This window comes from Perognathus longimembris, chromosome 12, assembly GCF_023159225.1.
Source record: "Perognathus longimembris pacificus isolate PPM17 chromosome 12, ASM2315922v1, whole genome shotgun sequence".
NCBI classification, from domain to species: domain Eukaryota; kingdom Metazoa; phylum Chordata; class Mammalia; order Rodentia; family Heteromyidae; genus Perognathus; species Perognathus longimembris.
The window spans coordinates 3,661,509-3,685,720 of record NC_063172.1 but is presented as its reverse complement, the minus strand read 5'-3'; the positions used below and the strand labels follow the sequence as shown (position 1 = coordinate 3,685,720).

Below are 24,212 nucleotides of genomic sequence, written 5' to 3'. Positions count from 1 at the left end.
TCACGGGATACCACGAAAACCTACGCAAACAAATAGCTAGATAGACTGTGGATAGATGATGGATGGGTGGGTGGATGGAGGAGTGGATGGACAGACAAAGAGGTAGATGGATGGATAAGCCAATGGACTAACAGATCAATGGACAGCTTGATCAATTGGTGGGTAGGTGGATGGCATGCAAGACTGGGTAGACTGGAGGGTGGACTGGTAGAACAATGGGTGGGTAGGTGGATGGAAAGATGGAAGGGCAGAGGGATAAACGGATGAGTGACAGAGGAGTGAATGAGTAGGTGTGACAATATATCCCCTGACCATTTCACCTCTTCCTCTGTGTGTCTTTTGAGAGGAATCTGTCACTTTCGCAACCTTAATTTGTACCCTCCCGTGGCCTCCTGTGTCTCTTACTTGCCCTTTGAAATGAAAACCACCGGGTGCCTGAACTCATCCCAGAAATACCAAGGGATTCCTTGTTTGTTGTACGCACGTCTATTTCCTCATCAACTAACTCTTTCTCCGAAGCTGTTCACACAGAATAAGGACAACAAAAAAAGACCCCCTCCCTAGACGCCCGGCGATGACAGTGAGGAAGGGCGCGGTCGTACACGAGGCAAAGGATCTTCGCCAAAATGAGGGCCAGGGCAGCAATCCGGGGGACCCTCAGGCAGGAGGCGCTTCGGGCTGCCTCCCGGCTTTCCCCTGAAGACTGATGGGGTCCGTGCACACGACAACACAGCACCCACCAGGCCTGCACCGCAACCCCGCTGTGGACACAGCCGTTAAGATCGATAATCTCATTATGACTGGTGCCGAAGAAGCCCCGGGCACGAGGTGAGAAGACTTGAGTCAGGAGGCTTAACAAGACGGCCGTCACTAGAGAAACGGCACGTGGTTCCACAGAAGGAAGGGAGGGAGAAAGTCTCCAACGTGCCGGAGGAAGATGCACGGGGAGCCAAATGCGCTCCCCTAAATCCAGGCATGATCCCACCTGGCCTGTGTCACGGGGGACTCTCTCAATCCCACTCTCCAATCTCTTTCCTTACGCTTCCTCCCCCCCCCCCCACCTCCTAGCCACTCACTTTTATTACTCATTCTTCCCTTGTGTTTTTCTTAACTTTCAATCATGGTTTCACGAGTTCACATTTCTGGGATGACAACTACCTCCCTGTCGTGCTTCCCCTGTCCTAAAGTTCTAGAGAAAGCAAACCACCCAGTGTCGCAAGGATGCAAGGGCGGAGCCTGGAAATGCCGCGCTCCTCGGAGAGCCTGGGCCCCGCCAGCCATTAGCTTCCCTCGCCTCGCCCGCCCAGCCGCCCAGCCCACCAGCCACTCCCCTTGCTTCTATTGCTGCGAAGCTCCGCTCTCTCAAATAAGAACCGTCATGTTGCCGCTCCAGCCGGGAACACTCATCCGTCAGCCCCGGGAACCTAGGCATGGCCACCCCTGTTGCATTAATAAATCAAGCAGGCCTGCAGAGATGTAAGTGGCTTCCCCAGGCGCAGCTCTGATTAGCTCGCCGGAACACAGGCGGGTTCGTGTAGACCTCCGCCTTCCTCGAGCTCCTGCCCTCTGGGGGTGCCTTCCCCGGCTTCCCAAGCAGAATTCATACTCAGGACTCTCCCAAAGCTCAGACAATTAGCCTGCTCCAGGTTCCACACGCAGGAATTGACAGGAACCCCAAAGCATGCGGTGCGACCACAGATAGGGTATTTGAACAAGACACACTCCTTGGGATATATTTTGCTATCTAAACTAGGCTTAGAGCTGGGCATCAGTGGCTCGCGCCTGTAATCCCAGCTACTCGGGAGGCTGAGATCTGAGAAGAGCAATTCAAAACTGACTAGGGCACGAAAGTGCATGAGGCTCAGCTCCAAGCAACCACCAAACAGCTGGAAATGGTGCTGTGGCTCAAGTGGTAGAGCGCTAGCCTCGGGCACAGGGGCTTAGGGACAGTGCCCAGGCCCTGAGTTCAAGCTCCAGGACCAATATTTTTAAAGTAGGTCTAAAGTAGGCACTGTTACAAATTATAAGTAAGAGTTTCAGAGAGGATGGCTGACGTCTTCAAGATTACACGGTAAAGAAGAAATGGAGCTATGACAAAAAAATATATATATACCAGACTCTCTGATCCATAAAACCCTGTACTAAAAATGATCATGCAAAGAAGAGAATCCACAGTCTACCTTTAGCAACCTCCATGGGTAATAAACTAATGGGGCCTTGGCCCCAAATCGATAAGCTTGGTTTTTTGCTTGTTTGGCTTTTATTTCCACTGCCCTGATTGCAAACTAAATTAAAGATGGCACAAAAGAAATCCAGTGTGGCCTGGAAAGGAGTTCCCCGGGAATTCTTAGAAGGGGCCCAGCCGCGAAGGCACGCCCGACGGGTGGGGAAGACTTCGGCCTCGGGGAAGGGAAACCTTCCTTGCGATGTGGTCGGAAGGCGCCAGCCTGAGAAGCAGCGCCGGTCTCCTCCGGTGGGACTCGGGGCCAGCCCGTGCCCGCAGGCCTTTCTGAAGGCGCACTGCGAGTTCACAAAGCCGTCCCCTGGATGCACAAGGAACCCCGCGGAGAGTCCCTCGGGCTGCCGTCTCCAGACGACGCCGTGAGCTGCGTTTCCATGGTTATTTGCAAGGACACGTGCAAAGGACAGGCCTACGTGCCAGACTGGGCCACGCACGGGACTCTCGGGGGACGAGGCGTGCCAGTCTTCTAACTGCACGAAGAGTGCCTGGCTCTGAGTCCAGGGCTTGCGCCACCATGTCTCATGGAGCCCGTGTGGCCCCGGTGGCCCTAAGGTCGACAAGAAAGGACCGTGTGTTCTGACAAAGCCCGAGGAAGAGCTGTGTGGCACCTGCCTCTCCATAGGCCAACTCCGATGACCCACCGTTCTCCTTGTCCCATACTTAGGTGGATGGCGCCGCGCTCGAGAGCTCACAGATAGAACCTCTCTTCTATGTGCACCTGCTGCAGGGCTCCGATTGCTGTGACGGACGCTGTCACATAAACCCCACCACCCCCCCTTGCAAGGCATACCGCCAAAGTGCTGTAGCCCAGCTTAGAGAAGATGAACTTGAAATCAGGGTAAAACCAGGCCACCGGTTGATATGGCAGTTGCTGTATGTGGGCCCCGATGTGGGCGCAGAGAACATACCGTCCTTGTCTATCGTTCCCTCTTGTCTGAGTTCCGACAGCAGGAGAGATGATGGTGTCACTAACTGAGGCAGGTGAGGACCAGGAGACCCCCAGGTATGGATGCTACACTGAGCACAGTGACGTTATAAACAGGATCTAGGACTCCACTGAACCCCAAGGCGGCTTAGTTTCCTCCTGACACACAGAGAAGCCCTGGAAGTTATTGAGCTACAGACAAAAAAAAGAGATAGAGAGGCATTCCACCTGGGGATGTTTCTTCAAAGGCATCATGCAGGTGCAAAGACCCTTAATGACATAGACATGAGCATATCGTTCTTACAATAGTTCCTCGGTCCCTTGCCCACAGTTTTCCTCCGATTATTTTTTCATGTAAATTGAATGAATCAAGTGGTATCCTGTATGAATTTTTTCCAAGACCCTACATAACCATAAACACATGACCTGGCGAGGTGGCATTTATTCTGCCATGATAGGGCAAGCGCACCGTGTGTGGAAAACTAGGTGTACGTTCTTCATGCTTGCCACGCAGGCCCTCCTGCCCTCGCTCTCCTCTACCTCTCCACGAAGTCAGGAAGCAGAGCAGACACGCGCTACTTAGTAGCACCGTTAATAGTTAATATCAAGGCATATCAAGGAAAAGAAGATGTGCCACTGAGAGTAAGCAACTTCAGTGAACACCGAGCCTGGCCTCCTGCAGATGACGACAGACTGCCCCACTGGGGAAGAAGCAGGTCACAGAGGAAGCCTCCTGGGGACTGTGTCTTGCCAGGGCCACTCTGTGGGGTTGTTCCGTCTGCTTCCCATCCTCCACAAAGTGAGTAGTTGCTGCGGCTTGCTCCTGTCACCAAGACGCTCTTTCACCCAGGGCCAAAATCATTGTAGCCACGGACTGTGCACTAAGCCAATAAAACTAATCCCTCTGTGTTAGGTGCTCCCTCCAGCATTTTGTTCATTGCTATGGAAAGCTAATGAACACAGACAGGATAAGCACATGAAGCCAATCTGCAGGGTAGAGAGATAAAGAACATCATATGGATCCTTACATAGCTTTACTTTGTCCTTTAATAGTAATCTTGTTCACCCTCTAGAGTGGAACCCTATCAATGTACAGATTGTTTCTGATATACCGCCAGTGCACAACACACTGAATGATGCGATGTGGTATGCAATAATGCCTGTTTTATAAGTTAATTCATCTCATGCCTTCCTATAGTAGATAAGTGTTTCCAGAAATAAGATCCCTATCTCTGTAGATTGCTCGTCCTTATATTACTCTGGGAAATACATGGCCATGAGACCTTGTATTTATTTGACAAAATGAAATTTCTTTCATACAGTTTAATAATTGAATTTTTGTTGTTGCTGTTGTTTTGGTCACTCATGGGGCCGAAACTCAGGGCCTGGGCGCTGTCCCTGAGCTCTTTTGCTCAAGGCTAGTGCTCTATCACCTTGAGCCACAACACCACTTCTGGTTTCTCACAGACTTTCCTGCCCTGGATGGCTTTGAACCCCATCCTTAAGATCTCAGCCTCCTGAGTAGCTAGGATTACAAGCCTGAGCCACCACTGCCCAGCTTAATAATTGACCTCTTTATCATTAAAACTTCCAAGATTATACTAACGTGGTCAGTGCATTCTATGGCAGGCTTAGAAAATAACCCCTGTTTTTTTCTTGACATGTGTTAACCTGTAGCACAAATAGCTGATAACCCAACACCTAACCCACCAGAAAAAATAATATGCAATCCAACACTAAAGAAAAGTTACACTTTCTTGACCCATAAGGTAGCCTCTACTATCAGATCTCATGAAAGAATTCCCAAGAACGCTGACTGGATCAAAAAGCAGTTCTCTCTGCTCCCCGGCATCCCTTCTAAGCCAGCACAAGGCTGATCTTTGAGTCCTGGGCTGTTTGACCAACTTACTCTACACACACCTCTTATGTCTGCTGACCTTCTTCTCTCTGGAGCCATTGCACAGACTCTCCTACCACCTGCCTCTCTAGTCCGAATGCCATCTTCATTTGGTTAGAGTTGGCTTATCAGATCCTCCCAAATCCCTGAACTTCTCACTGGCAGAGTATCCTGAATACTGTCCTCTATTCCTAGGTAAATCTGTCACACTCAGATGGAAGCGAGGTCTTTCCTGCCTCCATTTGGAAGGCCGAAAGGAGAGAAAGCAGATCTGGTAACAGGTGGGTGTTTTTGTTTATCTAACAAAGAGGCAGTGTGATCTTTTAAATTGTCCGTTGCACTATGCCCCTTCTAATTCATTCATTCAGTTGGTTAAACAGTGGCTTTGTACTCTTCATGTTTTAGCTAATAACTTAAACATTGAGGTTCATCAGGGGAGAGACCAGACACAAATCCCTTCCCTGGATCAGTTTACATGTGAGCCACCGAATCAAATTAATACATGATCCATGTGCCATGAGAACAGTCTGCAGAAAGAAGCGCTCCGGACAGGATGACGGGTTGCAGAAGTTTCAGTACTGAAGGGTGGTCAGGGAGGATAATGCGAGGGAAGAAGACGAGAGGGCAGCTAGCACTGTGCAGACACACAGAGGAAGAACACCCCAGGAGCAAGGAGCCGTCCCGGGGACCAAGCTACCATATCGGGACAGCTATCCAGCATCGCTGGGAGAGATGGAGCCACAAATCAGGGAGGTCCACGCAGGCCAGCGTGGAGGCATGAGCTTCCTCTCTAAGGACCGCAAACGTCCTGGAAGGCTGCAAGTGGAGACGCGGCCTTCCCTGGCTTAGGGTTTAGAAAGACCCGGCTGGGGGCTGACCAGGGAGAGTACACACGGAGAAGCAGAGACCAAGTCGGGCCAGCAGCCGGCAGCCAGGTAAAGAAGGCAGCGGTCTAAATGAGAAGGCCATGGTGAAGGGGGTTACAGGGGTGGCAGGATTTGGAGTATCTTATGAATGTAAGTCATACCCATCGCGTAAAGGATCTGAAAAAAACAAAAACAAAAACCAGAAGAGTGGAGAAATGGGAAACAGTGCCAGGAGTTGGAGGTTGAGTCCTACCTGGATGTCTGTAATGCTCCGTGGCAGGCTGCCCAGTGCCATGCAACCCAATGCCGTCCATGGAACACGGAGGCCGCGCACGCCCCGACACCTGCTCCCCCGTCAGTAATAACGGCGGCCTTACCGCCGTCTCTGAAGGAAGCTGCTCCTGACCCGGAGCCTCCCGCCTGCCCTCCCTTCTTCGGCTGCTCTCCTCCAACCTGCACTTGTCTCTCTTTGAATTAACCACCAGGCCTCCTCTTAAATGTCACGTCCCCAAAGGTGTCATTCCCGAGCCCTTCGCCTAAACCAGGAGCCTGCTGTCACAGGTCGTGGTCAAGGCATTTTATGTCATAACACATATTTCAAACCGAACGCTCTATTTGGAAGAGAGAGCTTGGGTTTAACGACTCTTCTCCCGCTAGGCCCATGTTCCGGGAGAGCGGGGACAGCGCTGTCTGGGTCATAACCGTGAATGTAGCGCCAGGATGATGTCAGCCACGCTGTAATTCTGTTTCATTGTCGGGCAAATGGTCAAAGTATTTTAACCCAAATGATCCACTGAGCAACGAGCCTAGGCTGGACTCCGCTGTGCCTGGGAGGCAGGGGCAGAGAGGAAGTGAGGAGCGGGCTTCCCTATAACAAGGAGGCGAGTGGCCTACGCGGTACGGCAGAAATCAATCTGGAGAGTCCTGTACGCCTGGACAGGCCAGCACAAGGTTTTCTGACCCAGGTGACACCTGAGGAACAGCCAGCAGTGGCAGAACGCCGCGCATGGAAAGTGCTCTCCTTCCTAGCAGCCATGGACAGGGGCAGGCGAGTGAAATACGCAGGTAACACAACGTGCACAACTACGGGAACACATGCAGGTGTGTGAAATACACGGGTAACACAACGTGCACAACTACGGGAAATGATGGGTGGACAAGGTGGTGGGCGGCGGACTGCAAATCGGCTTCCAGAATCATAATGGCAGCGTTGGCTTAATAATGCAGCATCCTTCACTCCTTCATCAAACCAAGGTGGCATGGCCTGAGCAGACTCTGGAGTGCTCAGACCTCTCTATTCGGAGCCAGTTACTCTCCCCTAACCCCTATTCATCCAGCTATGACACCCAAGACTCCACATTCAGGGAGGTAAAGACCCAAACCTCTGACTCCCAGTCTTTCCTGAATTCTTCAAAGGAGAACCATACTACCATGGAAAAAAATCATCATCCTTGACCTCGGCAGCCTCAGTTTCCCCAGCTCAGCAGGTGGACATAGGTTAATACTTGCTTCAGTTTCTGAGATCCTCTAACAGGCTCAGCAGAGGGCCTGGCGGGCAGCAAGACCCCCGACAATCATCGTCCAAATGTACATAGGTTCTTCTCAATTTGATTAACTAAGAGCAGAGATAATGGCTTTGATGTGCTTTAATAAAAGAGTGTGCGTTGTTTTAAATATCAAAAACTATGTGGGTCCCCTCACCCCCCCCCTCCACCCCCGGTAAATAAGTACAGATTGTCTGGGAGACTCTGAGCTCATCCTGTTAGCCAGCTTCCACTCAACTTCTCTCCTCGCCCTCTGCCCTGCTCCATCTGTCTCGAAATGCCTGAGTCTAAACATTTATTTCAGTTAGGGTTGAGAGAGATAGGGGAAAATACTATCTTGGCACCTTTGCTGATTCCTCATCTTTTATTGCTCAGTCTGGTTTTGTATTTTTTTTCAGCTGCACATGAAACATGTGGGTTCCACTTTTCGCTTTTGTTCCCTTTCATTCACACATATTAATTGTACAAAGGAGTTTCACTTGGGTATTTCCATACATGCACAGAATATATTTTGAGCAAGTTCAACTCTTCTATTAGCCTTTCTGTTGTTACCCTCTCCTACCTTTTAAACAATTTTAAAGGGCTTCATTACACTGTTTTCATAAATGGAAAGCTGTTGGTTAAGATTCTTTTGCTAATCACAGAGAGAAATACATGCATAGTGCGATGTAAGCTTTCCACGAATTTAAACCACACTTTTTAGGAACTCCCAATCCCGGGCTGTGGAGTGCAGTAAGAAACTTCTTGGTGCACACTGTTCAGTAAGTCTCTTTCCTTCTCTTGCTCACCAGACCTAAGGTCACGCAGTGAGCATCCGTCCCCGAATGTGAGCGACAGCTAGGCTACAGGCGGGCATTGCCTTCCTTCCCGACCCCAGTCTGCTCTCCACACTCGGGTCAAATATTACCCTAGCCCAGATAGTAGTTAATCAGTCCCCTACTTCAAATATTGGACAGCTTTCTGTCACTATGACAAAACACCTGAGAGAATTAACTTAGAAGGGAAACGGTTGTTTCGGCTCTACGTTCTGGGCATTCAAGTCTAAGTTCAGGTGGACTCATTATTTTGAGTCTCCACTGCATGTTTGATAGCAATGTCGTAAAGTCCTTGGCATAGAAAACTGCTCACACCAGAAGCCAGGCAACAAAAGAGGAAGGCCAGGCTAGACTGAGGTCCTCAATCCCAGAAGCCAGGCACCAAAAGAGGAAGGCCAGGTCATAGGGGAGTTCTATATTGAGCCTTCTGAGGAATCTCCATACTGCTTGCCAGAGTGGCTGAACCAGTTTACATTCCCACCAACAATGAAGTAGGGTTCCCTTTTGGCCACATCCCCTCCAACAATTGTTATTATTAGTTTTCTTGATATAGGACATTCTTACTGGGGTGAGATGGAATCTCAATGTTGTTTTGATTTGCATTTCCTTTATGGCCAGTGATGTAGAGCATTTTTTCATATGTCTATTGGCCATTCTCATTTCCTCATCAGAGAAGTTTGGTTCTTTGCGGTTTTGTTTTGGAAGAAGGTAATTTTTTTAGTTCTGCATATATTTTAGAGATGAGGCCTTTGTCTGTTGAATGGCCAGTAAAGATCTTCTCCCAGTCTGTGGGCTTTCTGTTTATCTTGCGAGCTATGTCCTTTGCCGTGCAGAAGCTCTGCAGTTTGATGCAGTCTCATTTGTCCAACCTTTCTTTGATTCAAAAGACCACAAACAAAATCACAGTAATGCCACCAGCACAACAATGTTCATCGCAGCACAATTTGTCATAGTGAGAATCTGGAACCAACCCAGATGCCCCTCAGTAGATGAATGGATCAGGAAAATGTGGTACATATACACAATGGAATTTTATGCCTCTATCAGAAAGAATGACATTGTTCCATTTGTAAGGAAATGGAAGGACTTGGAAAAAGTTATACTAAGTGAAGTGAGCCAGACCCAAAGAAACATGGGCTCTATGGCCTCCCTTATTGGGAATAATTAGTACAGGTTTAGGCAAGTCATAGCAGAGCATCACAAGGCCCAATAGCTATACCCTTATGAACACATAAGATGATGCTAAGTGAAATGAACTCCATGTTATGGAAACAATTGTTATATCACAGTTGTAACTACTTTCAACGTCCTATGTGTATCTGTAGCTTCTATTACTGATGATGTTCTTGTATCACCTTCCTGTGGTTGTACCTACACTATCTCTGTAATCTTATCTGAGTATATTGGAAACCGTGTTTACTGGTATTGGAAGTAGGAAATTCAAAGGGAATACCAAATTTGAGAGGCACAGGGTAAAAAAAGAGAAACAACTACAAAAGCAATACTTGCAAAACTGTTTGGTGTAAGTGAACTGAACACCTCCGGGGGAGAGGGGGAAGGGCAAGGGGGGAGGGAGGGGGGTATGAGGGACAAGGTAACAAACAGTACAAGAAATGTATCCAATGCCTAACGTATGAAACTGTAACCTCTCTGTACATCAGTTTGATAATAAAAATTTGAATTAAAAAAAGAAAAACAAAACAAAACAAAGTTATCAACTTATAAAGTCCAAATACTAGTTATCTGGAGCATGTTGTTTGCCAATAAAGAATTCATTTGGTGAGGATGAAAAAAAAAAAAAAAGAGGAAGGCCAGGCTAGACTGAGGTCCTCAATCCCAGTTTGTCGCCATACCTCACGGGCCCAAACATGTCCCAACAGCATCACCCCACAGAGACATCAATTGGAACCAGAGCAGGCTCCATCTCGCCTTCTGGTGCCATCTCTGGAAGAGGACGTGCAGGCTCCTTGTGGTACCTTCGCACCTACTCCAGGGAGCCCATACTACATCTCTTCCCAAGCAGCATCACTCTGGGCGGGTATGGACAGGAGAATGGCCACAGCCACTGGCCCCATATTGTCCCATGATCATGGGTTCGATGCCAGCCCTCTCCAGTCCGTGATGAGATTTTCCTCCACAACTCAAACTAACTTTCCCACTTGCAAACCACACTCTCTGGGTCTGCGTTCTCCCTGTGCAAACAGATCCTTCTACCAGAGGTCAGCCTTGACCTCCTGACACCAAATTCAAGAGGCTTTGTGGGCCGGGTGTCCATGGTACATGCTTACAATCCAAGCTATTCAGGAAGCAGAGATCTGAGATTCGAGGTTAGAAGCCAGCTAGAGCAGGAAAATTCATAAGACTTTTATCTCCAATTGAACACCAAAAAAATAAAAATAAAAAAGAGCAGAAGTAGAGTTGTGGCTCAAGTGGTAGAGTGATAGCCTTGAGCACAAAAGCTCAGGGACAGAACCCAGGCCCTGAGTTCAAGACCCAAAGTGGCACCGGAAACTCTGAGACTTTCTACGTCTGACCTCACAACATCTGATGTCTCTTCCACGCCTTAGCTCTTAGACCCTATGACCACATCCCGCCTTGCCTTGGGCTACTTCAAAACAGGTAGCTCAGCTCCTCTGTAAAGATCTCCCCCTCTCAAATGTACCTAAATCCTGTTGAACTTTCTATATGGAGCCCAGACTCATTGATAAAATAAAATGTGGACAATGCTGATTGTAGAGGCACAGAGCTGTACACAGACTTGCGTTTCGATCATCATTTCCATGCATCTCTTCCCTCCCCACTGTGCTGTGAACAACTTTGCATTCACAGCTGCGTCTTGCTCATTATTCAGGCCAGAATCCTCAGGACACAGCTCACAAGAGAACAGAAAATGTGACTTCTCCCACTGGAGCTGGTCAGCACCGATAGGAATTTGTTCCATTTTCTACTGATAAGGAGCACTCCCTTTCCTGAGGGATTGCCAGTAGTGAGTGCAAGGCGTCTGCTTAGAATGCGGGGTGGAACTGGCACCCAGCGCCTGGCTGGTCAGCAGACTCCTCTTTCCTGACGCTAACCTGATGAGGATGCTTGTCTCAGAGGTCCAATTAAAATGAGACAGGAAGGCGATGTTGGGCCAGACCATCTTGGTTGGTACTGCAAGCCCGTACTTACTGGGTGTTTTCTAAGTATTACCTCACCAACATGTAATAATGAGCCCTCGGAACTGACAAAACGACAGCAGAGGAGTTCAGTACCTTGCCTGTGGGTGACATAGTAGCAGTAGCAGCAGCAGCAGTAGTAGTAGTAGTAACAGAGATGGAGCTGAGGCTGGCGACTCCTAATAGTCTTTACTTTCCCACTCCACTGGCTCATGGCTATATGCTCTCATTGTCCTTAGGAGACCTTCAGAGTAGAATCTCCAAAGGACCACACTACCTAGGGGAGTTCTGTTTGGCCTTTGATTTCCCGGCCCTGGGGTGGCTCTGAGCTCCACAGAGGCGTTTCCCAACTCCACGGGGCAGCACAGGGTCTCCCAGAGCAGGCTTTTCCTTCAAGCTCTGCTGCCCTTGTCCTCCGTCAGGGGCAAGGGGATTAAAGGCTCAAGGCAGCAGGCTCCAGAACTCACAGGTTCAAAGGTCAATGAACTAGAAGGAGGCTAGGGAACCTGTTATAATAAACTTGTATTGGCTGGGAAAATAATGCACAGTCCCTGAACACAAGCGTGAGGGGAAGGGAAGTGTGCTGGAGAGAAGAATACTGGTAATAATAGCATTTTATGGAGCGAGATCAACATTCATTAAGACACCAGCTTTCCCTACAGGTTGCCTTCCACCCTGCCTTCCTGGTTCCCCTGCAGCCAAGAGGCCCTTCCATGGGGCTCTCAGATGCTTGGCATCCCCCTTCCCTTTCAAAAAGGTGGGAAGGAATGAAAAGGATATCAACATATATTAATAAAGTACATTTAAGAAAGGATTGTTTCTGACAGATCCAGACAAATCAATTAATTGATCTCTGGGCAAGCAAAGATAATTATATTTCTGAGTCTATTAAGGCACATCAGGGCTGGTTAGCTAATTTCACGGGGGAGTTAGCTGTCACTGGGCATTAGCTCGTGAAGGGAAACATCAGGCAGAAACACAAGATGGTGTTTTCTTTTAGGAACGGCTGGACCTACGGCCCCACTGTCTCAGATCGGTACAGAAAAGGTCAGCGACCTTGTTCAAAGGTTATTTCCATCTTAGTACTGATTTTTTTTAAGTCAGATCTGATGATACAAGTTATGGGTCCTTCCTGTGAAGCTCTTTGGAGAACAGGGACAGAATTTTTTTTCAGTAAAATCATCTCAAATTTTTGGGCAGAAATTTTCACAATGAATCTGCACAGAAGTGTGGAAGAAAGACAAGAAATGAATCTGACCATCAAACCATGAGAAATTTTATAAAGAAAAAGAAAGTTGGTTTCCAGCCTTTCCTGAGATAGGATTTAAAACCAAATTTGAATTTGTATTCAATAATTAATGTTAGCTCGTGCCAGGGCTGGTAGCTCATGCTTGTAATCTTAAACTGAGCTCTAAAGGGGTTGTGGTAGTTCAAAGCCAGCCCAGAAAGGGAAGTCTGTGATACTCTTATCTCTAATTAACCAGCCAAAAGCCAGAAGTGGAGCTGTGGCTCAAGTGGTAGAGAGCCAGCCTTGAGTGAAAAAGATAAGCAACAGCATCCAGGCCTTGATTTCAAACCCTAGTACTGCCACAAAAACACTGGCACACATGCATGTGTGTGCATGCTCTCTCTCTCTCTCTCTCTCTCTCTCTTGCATACAAACACACAATAGTAATAATAATACTGTAATGTTAGATCCATTTCAACAGAATTAGAAATGAAGCTTCCTGCTCACTTAAGTAGATATAAATGGGAAATGGGTCTGGTTATATATTGATGACTGGCAGATATGCATGGAACAGGTTTTGGAATTAATCTTTCATCTAAAACCATTTTTATATGAAAAAATTAGTGCTCTGAAGATGGAAAGAGAACTTCCCTCCTGCTTTCACTCACCCCACATCCTGCTAGCACGAGATTTCTGTAGTTCCTTACGGCACTAGGTTGTACAATGGGAGTTCGATTCAATCTCCTTTTGAGGCAAAGGAGAGATCAGAGACTTTATATGAAGAAGAAATCGGGATCTCATTTTCTTCACAGTAAAGACATTTAAAAAGAAAGGCAGGGGTTACTTCACGGGTTGAATCTTCATTTCGCGTGAATCCAATCACTGACCGACTGGGAATTATCCAGGGACTTTAACAAGTGCTGACCCCTCTCCCCAACTGTGGGTGTTTAATTGTCTGGAGGGTAGGACTCTCAGCTCTCCAGACAATTCTAATGAGCTGGATGAGGACCTCAGAACAGGTTAAAACAACCACAGCCAAACCCACCACTTCACCAGGGATGACTGGATCAAGAACTAAAAAAGTGCTAGGTATATATGTATATATATATATATATATATATATATATATATATATATATATGTACACACACACATATATTCACACATACATAAGTATATATGTGCATATGCTCATTCATCAGGACAGATAATATTTGTGTCGTTTTCAGGACACGGATGGACCTAGAAAACATCATGCTAAGTGAAATGACAGGTTCAGAGAGACTGAGACCCCATGTGTTCTCTCATACGTGGAAGTTAGTTCTAAGTTATAATTATATGAAACCAATGCAGGTCACTTACATATATACACAGCAAGCTGATTAACCCATGGCACAGGCAGGGGAGAATTCCAGTGGTATAACGCCTTTGAACAACAAACTTGCAGTTTAACAAACTGAAAATCAGGGAGCTGGCACGTTGGTGGTTGGCAGTGAGGAAATCATGGGAGGAGAGACATATGGAGAGAGGAAAGGTTGGCAAAAACAGTCATAATACCCCGTGCACATATGTGAAAATAGGACCAGGCAACTTGAGGGAATGGGTGGAGTTGGGAGAGATGGAGAGCGCAGTGGAAGGGGTGAAGTGGATGAGACTCACTGTCCTCATAAACTGACACGTTGAAATAAAACCCCTCGTATAGCTATTAAAGAGAGTGATAATAACAATAATACACGCTTTTCTGCCGCTCAGATTTCGGTCTAAGGAAAGAAAACTTGCATTTCCGAGGAGCATCCCGGTGAGGGAAGCTCTGATGGTCCGTGGACCACACTTTGAAGACAGTTGATAAAACCAGCACATTAGAAATTATAGATCAGCTGGGTACCTGTGGCTCACACCTGTAATCCTAGCTACTCAGGGAGGCTGAGATTTGAGGAATGAAGTTCGAAGCCAGCGTAGGTAGGAAAATCCATAAGACTCTGAAGTCCAATTAGAGACTGGAAAGCCAGAAGTGGCGCTGTGGCTCAAAGTGGTAGAGTGCTAGCCTTGAGCAAAAGAGAGCTCAGGGACAGCGCCCAGTCCCTGAGTTCAAGCGCCAAAGCCAACAAAAGAGAGAAAGGAAGAAAAGAAAGAAGGCGTTAGGAATCATCTGCTATTAATGTTTTTGAAAGATCCATGTGACATCGTCTGTCATTGAAATAATTGCTAAAACAGCAACACAAAACTCAGGTCACGCAATTTCAGTAGGCATCAGGCATTGCAGGCCACTGGCCACGTAAGATAATCATTCAGATCCTCACTCTCAGAGAGTGTGCATGTGCCGGGCAAGGTGCTTGATGCTAACAATCCCAGTACCCAGGAGGTAATGGAAAGGCAAAAGGAAAGGCAGGAGGATTATGAGTTCAAGATCAACTGTATAGGGGCTTGGAATATGGCCTAGTGGCAAGAGTGCTTGCCTCGTACACATGAAGCCCTGGGTTCAATTCCTCAGCACCACATACATAGAAAGAGCCAGAAGTGGCGCTGTGGCTCAAGTGGTAGAGTGCTAGCCTTGAGCAAAAAGAAGCCAGGGACAGTGCTCAGGCCCTGAGTTCAAGCCCCAGGACTGGCAAAAAAAAAAGGAAGGAAAGAAAGAAAAGAGGAAAAAAATCTAAAAGAAAAAAGATCAACTGTACAGTGAAATTCTATCTCAGAGAGAGAGAGAGAGAGAGAGCTTACTTTTACTGAAGACAAGTCTTACACAACCTTCCTAATGTTCCCTAGCACCCCTGTATAATAAAATCAGAATGTCCTAAATAAATAATTCCTTTCCTCTCCTCCTTCTCGCAGACCCCCTTCCCCTTTTTGTGCAGTCCTGGAGTGGAAGCCACTTAAGTACCCAACCACTTGAACCTCACCTCCAGCCCTCCTGCACTTCTGTACCGTTTCACGTTTTTCTTACTTTTTTTGCTTCTGTGTCGTGCTTGTCTTGGGGTTTGAACTCAGGGCTTGCATGCTGTCCTTTAGCTTTTTCACTCAGGCTGGTACCCTGTCCATTCAGACACCACTCCACGTCTGGCATTTTGGTGGTTACTTGGGGATACAAGCCTCACAAAACGTTCCTACCCAGGCTGCCTTTAAGCTGTGATCTTCACATCTCCGGTAGGATTACAAGTGTGAGGCACCAGTGCCTGGCTTATATTTGGCTTTTTAGATAGTGTCTAACTTTGTCTGAATTTGGCCTTACATTCAAGATATCCTGAATACCTGGAATTGCAGTTTACACCACTACACTCATCCCCTCCTTCATTTTTATTCTTCACTCCAACTATGACTTAATCTCCCCAGTGTTCTAGTGGAGTTCCGTTTCCTGGTACTTGGCATCTGCTTCTCCACAGTCCCTTTTATTCTGAATAAAATTAGGTCAGTCATTCTGTGCATCTTCGTAGTATCCCAAGTCCATCTTGGCAAGAGAGCCTATCATACACGATGGTCCTTTTCCACATATGCATCTCTTCTTCTTCATCAGCTGGAGAAATGCTCCAATATTGGCCTTAGTGATTATGAGCACAATGCCATAGTAAATGCCTCGCGAGTGTCCATGCTCATGAATATGTGAGCAGGTTGACTGAACACCACATCTTCTTAGAGAGATGAGCTTTACGAATATGTAACAGGCGAGAATTTATTAAAATAAAAAAAACCTGGTCTGAATACAGTAGGTAAATGCCAATCTACCAAAAAAAAAATGCCTTAGAGGAAGGAGCTGGAGCTTGCATACTGAGTTTACAAGGCAGACACTGGATAACGAGGGCCGTGGACCGCATGCGTGGTGATAGTAAGAGGAACACGCTTGAGGTCAATATTCAGGTAGGAGCTCTAAGCATAGGAGCAAGAGGAACACAGAGGAGTTTCCAAACCAAAGTGATCACACCCGCCCTCTGTGTGGTAACCATGACAATTTAAACAGTATCTACTGGCACCACGCTAGTCTCTGCATGTATTCGTTCAAGGGCGGAGAACCCCTTCACCCCCTGCCCTTGTTGGTCATAGAAAGCCAGTGAAATTACTTGGTCCATGACAGGACCGACGCATATACTTCTCCTGTCCATCTCACAGACTTCTCATTGGTTGCCTGTGGCCATCTGCCAGTGTTGATGATTTTCTACGACCTATAAATAGTGTTATAGACACTCAGATAGCTCTTGGCTCTTCTTCAGATTGGTTCCCTAAGGTCTTTTTTCTCAGTATCATTTCATAGATCATAAATAACGGGCTCAACGTGTTTTTAAGGGATGTTATCGGGTGCTTTGGGTTTCGGATTCAAGTCTCACTTCCACAGTGAGGGTCAGCGGTACTTCTCTCCCCTGCTGCTTTGTCAGCTCGACTCTGACTGTGACTGTGGGAGTGACGCCTCATGATGGTTTGCTGACTGCTTTGAGGACAGATGTGCCTGCGAGCGTTAGCCTCAGTCAACAGAACATGGATGGATGAATGCAAGTCGGCTGTTTGCTCCAAGCAAACATCACCCAAAGGCGCTGTACCTGCTGGAACTGGAAAGAATCCAAAAATACACAAATGTGCAAAAAGCCAGTAACTCCCTGAAGTCTGTGACATGTCAGGCATTATTCTCAGTCTATACCCGTGTAGGTCTAACTAAGTGTCCTACAGAAAGTCAGGAGAAGACTCCTTTTCTACCAAGACCAAGGAACAAGAAGTTGAAACACAAGATGGAGAGACAGGGGCCATTTCTCATCAGCTGGATCAATCAGGCAGAGGTCGAATGATCACCGTCAGATGAGTCTGAAGATCGCTGTTCTCCCTCTCATGCGCATCCCAACCCTAATTTTTACTATCTTTTAGAGGTAAGATCTGAAATGTCTCCTAAAGTCCCACGTATCTTTGGAGGGGCAAGGGCAGACTGTCCCCAAACAGGCCACATGCTGGCTTAAATCTTCAATTCCATGCTATACATAGGTCATAGAAACATTAAGATGCGGGGTCTAGTAGTGGAAATGAGGGACTCAATTCTTTACAAGGGTATTTGGGTAAGAATTAAGCACTGATAAAGACTGCTGAGAATGTTAATGAGATGTGTTGATTTGAGCACTCTGTCAATGTTTCCTTTTTGTTTAAGTAAGTTACTTTGTTGGGGGCCATGTGGTATGACTTACTGGCAATTGTCAGACCCTTCTCTTGTGTGTAATGGCACGGGGCAGAGAAAGTTGTCAGGCAAGAAGTCCTTCTTTCAGTGACTAGACAGGCTGTTGGGATGACAGTCCAGCTGCTTGGAATACTCCATGGGTGCTGTGGAGGAAATACACCTCAGCTGCAAGAAATTCTGCAACTGCAGCTCCGACTCCTGCTCTATCTAGGTAGTTGTGCTGCAGTTGTGGACCCCTTCAAGCAACTCGCATTGGCCTCACCACCACAATCCTTGGGTCTTCTCACTCTGCAGCTCTTCTCATTCAGAGAAGAGAGGGTTCGGAGGAAACTGACAGAAGGCTGATGATTGGTTTTCCCTTAAGGCTCAGGTCCTTACATAGGATTGGTGCAACTGGAAGCTGCGTGTGATTGGTGGAAATGATCATCTTACTTTGCATGCCACGCTTTCCTAGACCCGGCTCTATGGCTGTTTAGTTCACTTTTCAAGCCAGCCGGGAAATACCTTCCTGTGCTGCCTTGCGGTGCTGCAATATTAGCCTCAATCAAAGGCCTCTTGGGGGCTGAAATCTCTGCATCACAGTTCTAAGTCAGCCCGGGCAAGAAGTCCATGAGACTTTTATCTCCAATTAATCACAGAAAAAGCCCGAAGTGGAGCTGTGGCTCAAGTGGTACAGTAGGGAAGCTCAGGAGATAGTGCCCAGGCCCAGAGTTTAAGTTCTAGAGCAGCAAAAATAAATGAATGAATGAATGAATGAATGAATGAATGATGGCCTCTGGGGTGTGGGTTGTTTTCTTGACTTCCAGGGCTGTCACCCTCAGCACTACAGGCTGAGCGGGTAACACAAGAGGAGCAGGCAGCCAAGGCGTCAGCAAGAATGTGACTGGAGAGATCTAGGGAGTGAATGGCGGAAACTACAAGGGATGTGAGATACGCCAAGCGTATGGAAGATGGTGAAGACGAGTCCACCAGAGAGAAAGGCCTGTGAAGAGCTGAAGACAAGAACTGAAAGTATGAGGATGGTAAGGCTCAGCACAGAAGAGTTCCAAAGAGATGCAATGGGTGAAGGACTAAGGAGTCCAACACTCAAGGCTCAAGAATGGCCAAGACTTGGGAGTCGAGTAGCTGACAATGATGACCTCTGCCATCAGCTGCTACAACGTACCAAAGAAGGCATCAAAGCACCGAGCAATAACTCTCTAAGCTGGGCTCCTCGAGGTTTCAATCTCTGGTTTCTAGAGCCTTAAACTTCTAGTTCTCAGCGTGTGGAAGAATATGCCTCTGAGTCTGTCAGGCCTTGCCCGTAAACCTGTCGCCGTCCAAGGCTCAGGATGGCTCCTGCTCTACCCACCATGCCTATCAGAGTGGAGCAAGAAGACCCCAGCCGGCTGACGGGCACGCGTTCTAAGGGCTTCAGGTCACTGCAGGTACTACGTGCAAGGAAATTGTGGGACCCGGGTCTCTTCTTCCTTCTATTTCTGTTCAAAGTGATGAGAGAAGTAATTTGGCTCCACTACACGTTTCTTGTAATTTAAAAAAAAATTTTTTTTGTTTTTGTGCCAATATCAAGGATTGAACTGTAGGCCTCACACTCTCAACGTTTTCATTCACAGCTGATCTTTATCACGACAGCCATGCCTCTAAGTCTAGCACTTTGCTGGTTCATTGGAGAACTTTTTTGCCTGAACTCCTTTGGCTTTGAATATGATCCTCCAGATGTCAGCCTCCTTAAGTAGCTGGGATTACAGGTGGGAGTCACGAGTGGCTTGCTTCCACTACGTATGTCTGTTCTTACGTGCTGGCTCATCACAGTCACTGGGGGCTGAAACTATGGGCCAAGGTTAATATCTGCTCTTTATAAGTTTGTTATCTCAGGTATTTGTCACAGTGATAGGAATATGACACACAATCCCAACAATCCTATGTGAATACACATGTAATTATCCATCCTCATACCCAGAAGCAAACCAACTCTCCCTCCAAACCTTCAGCTTTTCTACTTACTGATGTAAGAAATTCATTCGCTCTCTGCCACAAGCTACCCCAGGGCCTCATCTTGCCCACCAGGCTTGGATTGCAGCCATCCCTTCTCCGTGGAACACTTGCTGGCTAAAATAATTACACTCCACTCTAAGCACGGCTCCTGTGGGATTCATAGTGGGGAAAAAAATATCTCTGGCTCTTAGACCTAAGGGATCGTGCTTGTCAGAAACTCCCCTGGAAAAAGCTGAACCCTGGCTGGCTTTATTCCCAGCCTATCCACAGCTCCCTGAAGGGAGGATACCAAAGGCTGGCCATTATTAACTTCAAGGTTTTACCGTTGATCAGATTTTATGGACTCTAAAACTCTGTCCATCCCCTAAGGGGCACGATGCAGCCATACCTTCCTCAGGCTCGTCCACTGAAGTCACTACGGCATGCATTTTAAATCGTAATATTATGTCCTCAGCCACATCCGAAGGATTTATCTCACTGAACACACCTCCAGGGACCATAAGATGTGGTAATTAAGAGACAGAAGCTTGCCAGAGTATTTATGATGCCGTGGATAAGCTGTCTTGAATCTTTCATAATTTGTGTGCTTATTAATAAAAATATCTTTGAGCCTATGACCCTGATTTTCACGTATTTATTTATAAATCATGTGTTTGTGCAATTACACTACAGATAGACAGCATGCATTAGAAATATAGGGAAATATCTTTTAGGAGATAAGGATGCAATAACCTATGGTATAGAATTAATATTATACATATTCATATCTTACCCCTTCCTTATTAAAAACATAGCAGCAGCACAAGCCCTGGTTCCAGACGTATTTCAGCGTTAAATGTTACTAGTGAGTGTGGATAGCAAATGTCTACCAAAGGCACGCAAATATAGGGAGAAGGAATCCCAGGTGTGCTGAACGAGTCGTGATTTCCTCTCTCATCTTCAACCTCCTCACCACTTCACAGGGCTCTCTCTATATTTTAGATGTGCCATTTTTTTTTTTTTTGGAAAGCTTTGCTCACTGTGATTACTTCCCATGAGACTGTCAATATTTCAAAGCCTAAGTCACAGCTCGGGTGAGGTGCATGAGGAGCAGTGCTTACAACTCAATACACCAGACAGCGTTGAAAGGAACCCCAATCACCTCACCCTCCTTACTGTTGGATCTGATTATCTTGTCGTCTTTAATCGCAATGTGTATATCCACACACGCTGCGGGTAGGGACTCATTCTGTCATTTCCTGGGGGTTTGTTAGCTTTCCATTATATTCCCTGCACTTCACAATTCCGTGAGAGTGCCGTAAGGACCACGCGTGCGGTTAAACCTAGGGCACCACGAATACCAGCGCCCCACCGGCCAGACGTACGATGGCATCTTGCCACGCCCGATTTGTGGCGTGACACCTCAGACGCTGAGCGGGACTCACAGGTGCTTGTCATATGGACAAAGGAAAGCTTTCGGGGCCAATCTAATTGTTTATAAAGCTTGATTTCTTTCTTATTTCTGGCTAAAAAAAAAAAAGTTGTATGTACTAATTTCTTCCCAAATTCTGTTGGCTCTCATGTGCGCATGGAAGCCCACTTGAAGCCCAGCCTTAAACGATGGAAAGGAATTCAAGATTTGGAGCTGAAAAAGACCCAGTCCCCGCCTGCCCGTCCACTTGGCTGTGCCGGGGCTGTGGACGCGGCTACCCCCCGATCAAGCTGTCTGTCTGGAAAATGGAGACCATTCTGGCCGCCACTTTGTGTGGGGGATAACGGATGGGAACGCCTCTAATGCCAGGATGACACCTGATGTAATGAACACAAACGTGCAACAGGAGAAAAGGAGAACCTACAATCACAACAGAGCCTAGATGCAGTGTCCTGTCCAGGGTGACACCTGATGTAATGAACACAAACGTGCAACAGGAGAAAAGGAGAACCTAGAATCACAACAGAGCCTAGATGCAGTGTCCTGACCTCAGCCCAAGGCTTTCCACAGTTGACAAGACACAAGATCAACCTATGAAAATTTAAACACACACACACACACACACACACACACACACACACACACACACAGCAGTCCATCAAGAAGACTCACTGAGATTGAGCAAGTAAAATGTCAGATTCAGAGTCTAACTTCAAAATATCAGAAGCAGCCATATTTAGTTTTATTCAGCCCAATGTCCATAGCTGAAGGAACACAGAAGAAATGGTGAACAACATTTAGGGAAATGTTCTATTATAGCTTTCTGACATATTTGGTTGAAAGTTAACTATGTCTTTCTATACATTTACTATTCGCATATGTTTTTTAAAAATATATTTTGAAAACATCATTTTGGTTTTCCAAAGACGTAGGTGTACGTTTAATAGTGCATGGTTTCCAAAGTTACCTCCCCCCCCACAAAGGGATGCCTTCTGATCCAAGCTACACAGGTGAGCACCTCTCCCGTGGATTTATTTTCCTTTAAAATCACCATATTTAAAGGAAAGAGCAATGGAGGAGAAAAAAACAAAGCAGTAAAAGGTGCAGATCAATACGCAATTTATTCTCAGATGTGCTGAAAGGTTGGATTTGCCTCCTGGCCGGGAAATTAATAAAAAATACTTTATTAATCTCAAACATGCCATAACCTGACCTCAACACCCCCCAGCCCACACCAGCACCACACACACACACACACACACACACACACACCCCACAGACGAAGTGTACTCACCCTCTCTGAAAGAGATCCACATTATAAAATTTATGTAGCTCCACAGAAAACTCAACCGTTGCTTGTACTTCAGACATGATCTTTGTGGTTCATTACCTGAAAAGCAAAGAAATGAACAGCTTCAGAGGAAGTCCTCCGCACGCAGAGAGCCAGACGGTGTTTGGACGGACAGGTGCCCGTCCCGTGTCACCCCGCGCAGTCCTCGTAGATGGTAAAGACACAAAGAAACGAAGGTACTCGGTTAACACACCCCCCCGCCCGGAAGGGCTGAGACCCTCCTCTTCGAGGTCAGGCCCTGTGACCTTTGGCAAGGTGCTGAGCCTCTCTCTGCCTGGTTGCAGTCTGTTCCAGGAAGAGTGGTAATGGCAGACAACGGTGCTAGGTGGTGGGACAATTAAATGAGCACAGCCTGCTGAGCGCCTTGCACAGTGCTTGCGGGTAGCGGGCCATTCGCAGTGCTCAAGGCCACGGGAGATGGACACACTGCCTCTGATACTATAAACGCAGGTGGCTACACGGACACGGGCGGGAAAACATTCTATCAACCCCCGAAGTACAGGACACGTGGGCACTGCTGAAAGGCAGATGCCGAACCCAAGCCATGAGGCCAGAGGGCCCAGTAAGCAGAGAGTTGGACGGGGAAAGATGAAGAGAATGGACAGAACAAAAGTACGGGCTACTGGGATGAAGAGCAAACCAAGGCGGAGATTGAAGGCAGGATGCAGGGCTGAGAATGTGAAATCACCCCATGCTTGGGATTGGAAGGAAAAACAACAGTCTGGATGTATCGAGCACTTACTGTACCCTTGGTCACTAATAACATGTGCTAAGAAGCTGCCCAAGAGCCCCGGGCCTGCCTGCTTCACTCACCGGAGCGGGCTGAGGTCGGAAGTTCCACCTAGTTTTGCTCCCAAAGCATTTCCCGGAAACGCCGAATGGAGGAACCAACAAACGAGGCTCACCTTCTTATTCCCTTCCTTCATCGCCATAGTGAGAGCAGCATTTCGTTGCTCCCAGTTCCTCGTCACCCCACAGGCCCAATTGTTAAAGCCTGCAAGTTGGCAGGGCCTTCTGAGTCTGCACTGTGGTGGTCCGCCCTGAACTTTCTTCATCCCTGTCCTCTTAACTTCAGCGCTCTAGACCTCAGACTCCTGACTATTTATGACGTGACAGGCAGGGCCCCCGGTACCCAGCTTAGTGACATCCTGATTGTCAATGCAGGCTTATTGTGTTAATGAAAAAATCGGAAACAATGATGCCGCTATTTGTTTTTTCTCCAGGAAGGGGATCACCTGGGCTGCAGGCTCTAGCAACAGACCCCGTCGCGACGCTAGGGACTGCCTAGGACTCTATGCCTACCATAGTGTGTAGTGACCAGTAGAGGTTCCGCAACACACACGTGTACCGGTAAGTAAGATGGGGCGACATCAGAAAATAGAGCCGTGACAAGGGAGTGTGAATATGGGAAAGATGGCGGAAGTCAAGGAGGAAAAAAAGAAAAATCACAACTCAAAGCAAAGCTAGAATCATTTAAGAGCTGGTGCAGTGCTGCGGGTGATGGTAGAAGAAAACAGGTGTTTGTCATTGGAGATAGCTAGAGAAAGGCCAGTGCAATGAGACTCTTCTAGACTGGTCCAGGACTGAGGACTGACACGGGAGAGTCGGGAGGAGGGGGGAGGGCACACATGGGAGGA

The 24,212-nt window shown here is 47.2% G+C and overlaps 1 protein-coding gene across 1 annotated transcript in view; it reads right to left on the bottom strand.

Moving 5' to 3' along the window:
* The window catches only part of Fam135b (family with sequence similarity 135 member B), a 124,111-nt gene extending 101,494 nt beyond the window's left edge, over nt 1-22,617 (bottom strand). The window contains exon 1 of the mRNA XM_048359258.1: nt 22,519-22,617. Within this exon, the coding sequence (XP_048215215.1) occupies nt 22,519-22,595 (77 nt within the window). The 5' untranslated portion in view covers nt 22,596-22,617. The remainder of the gene's footprint in view (nt 1-22,518) is intronic.
* Nucleotides 22,618-24,212: the final 1,595 nt, after the last annotated feature.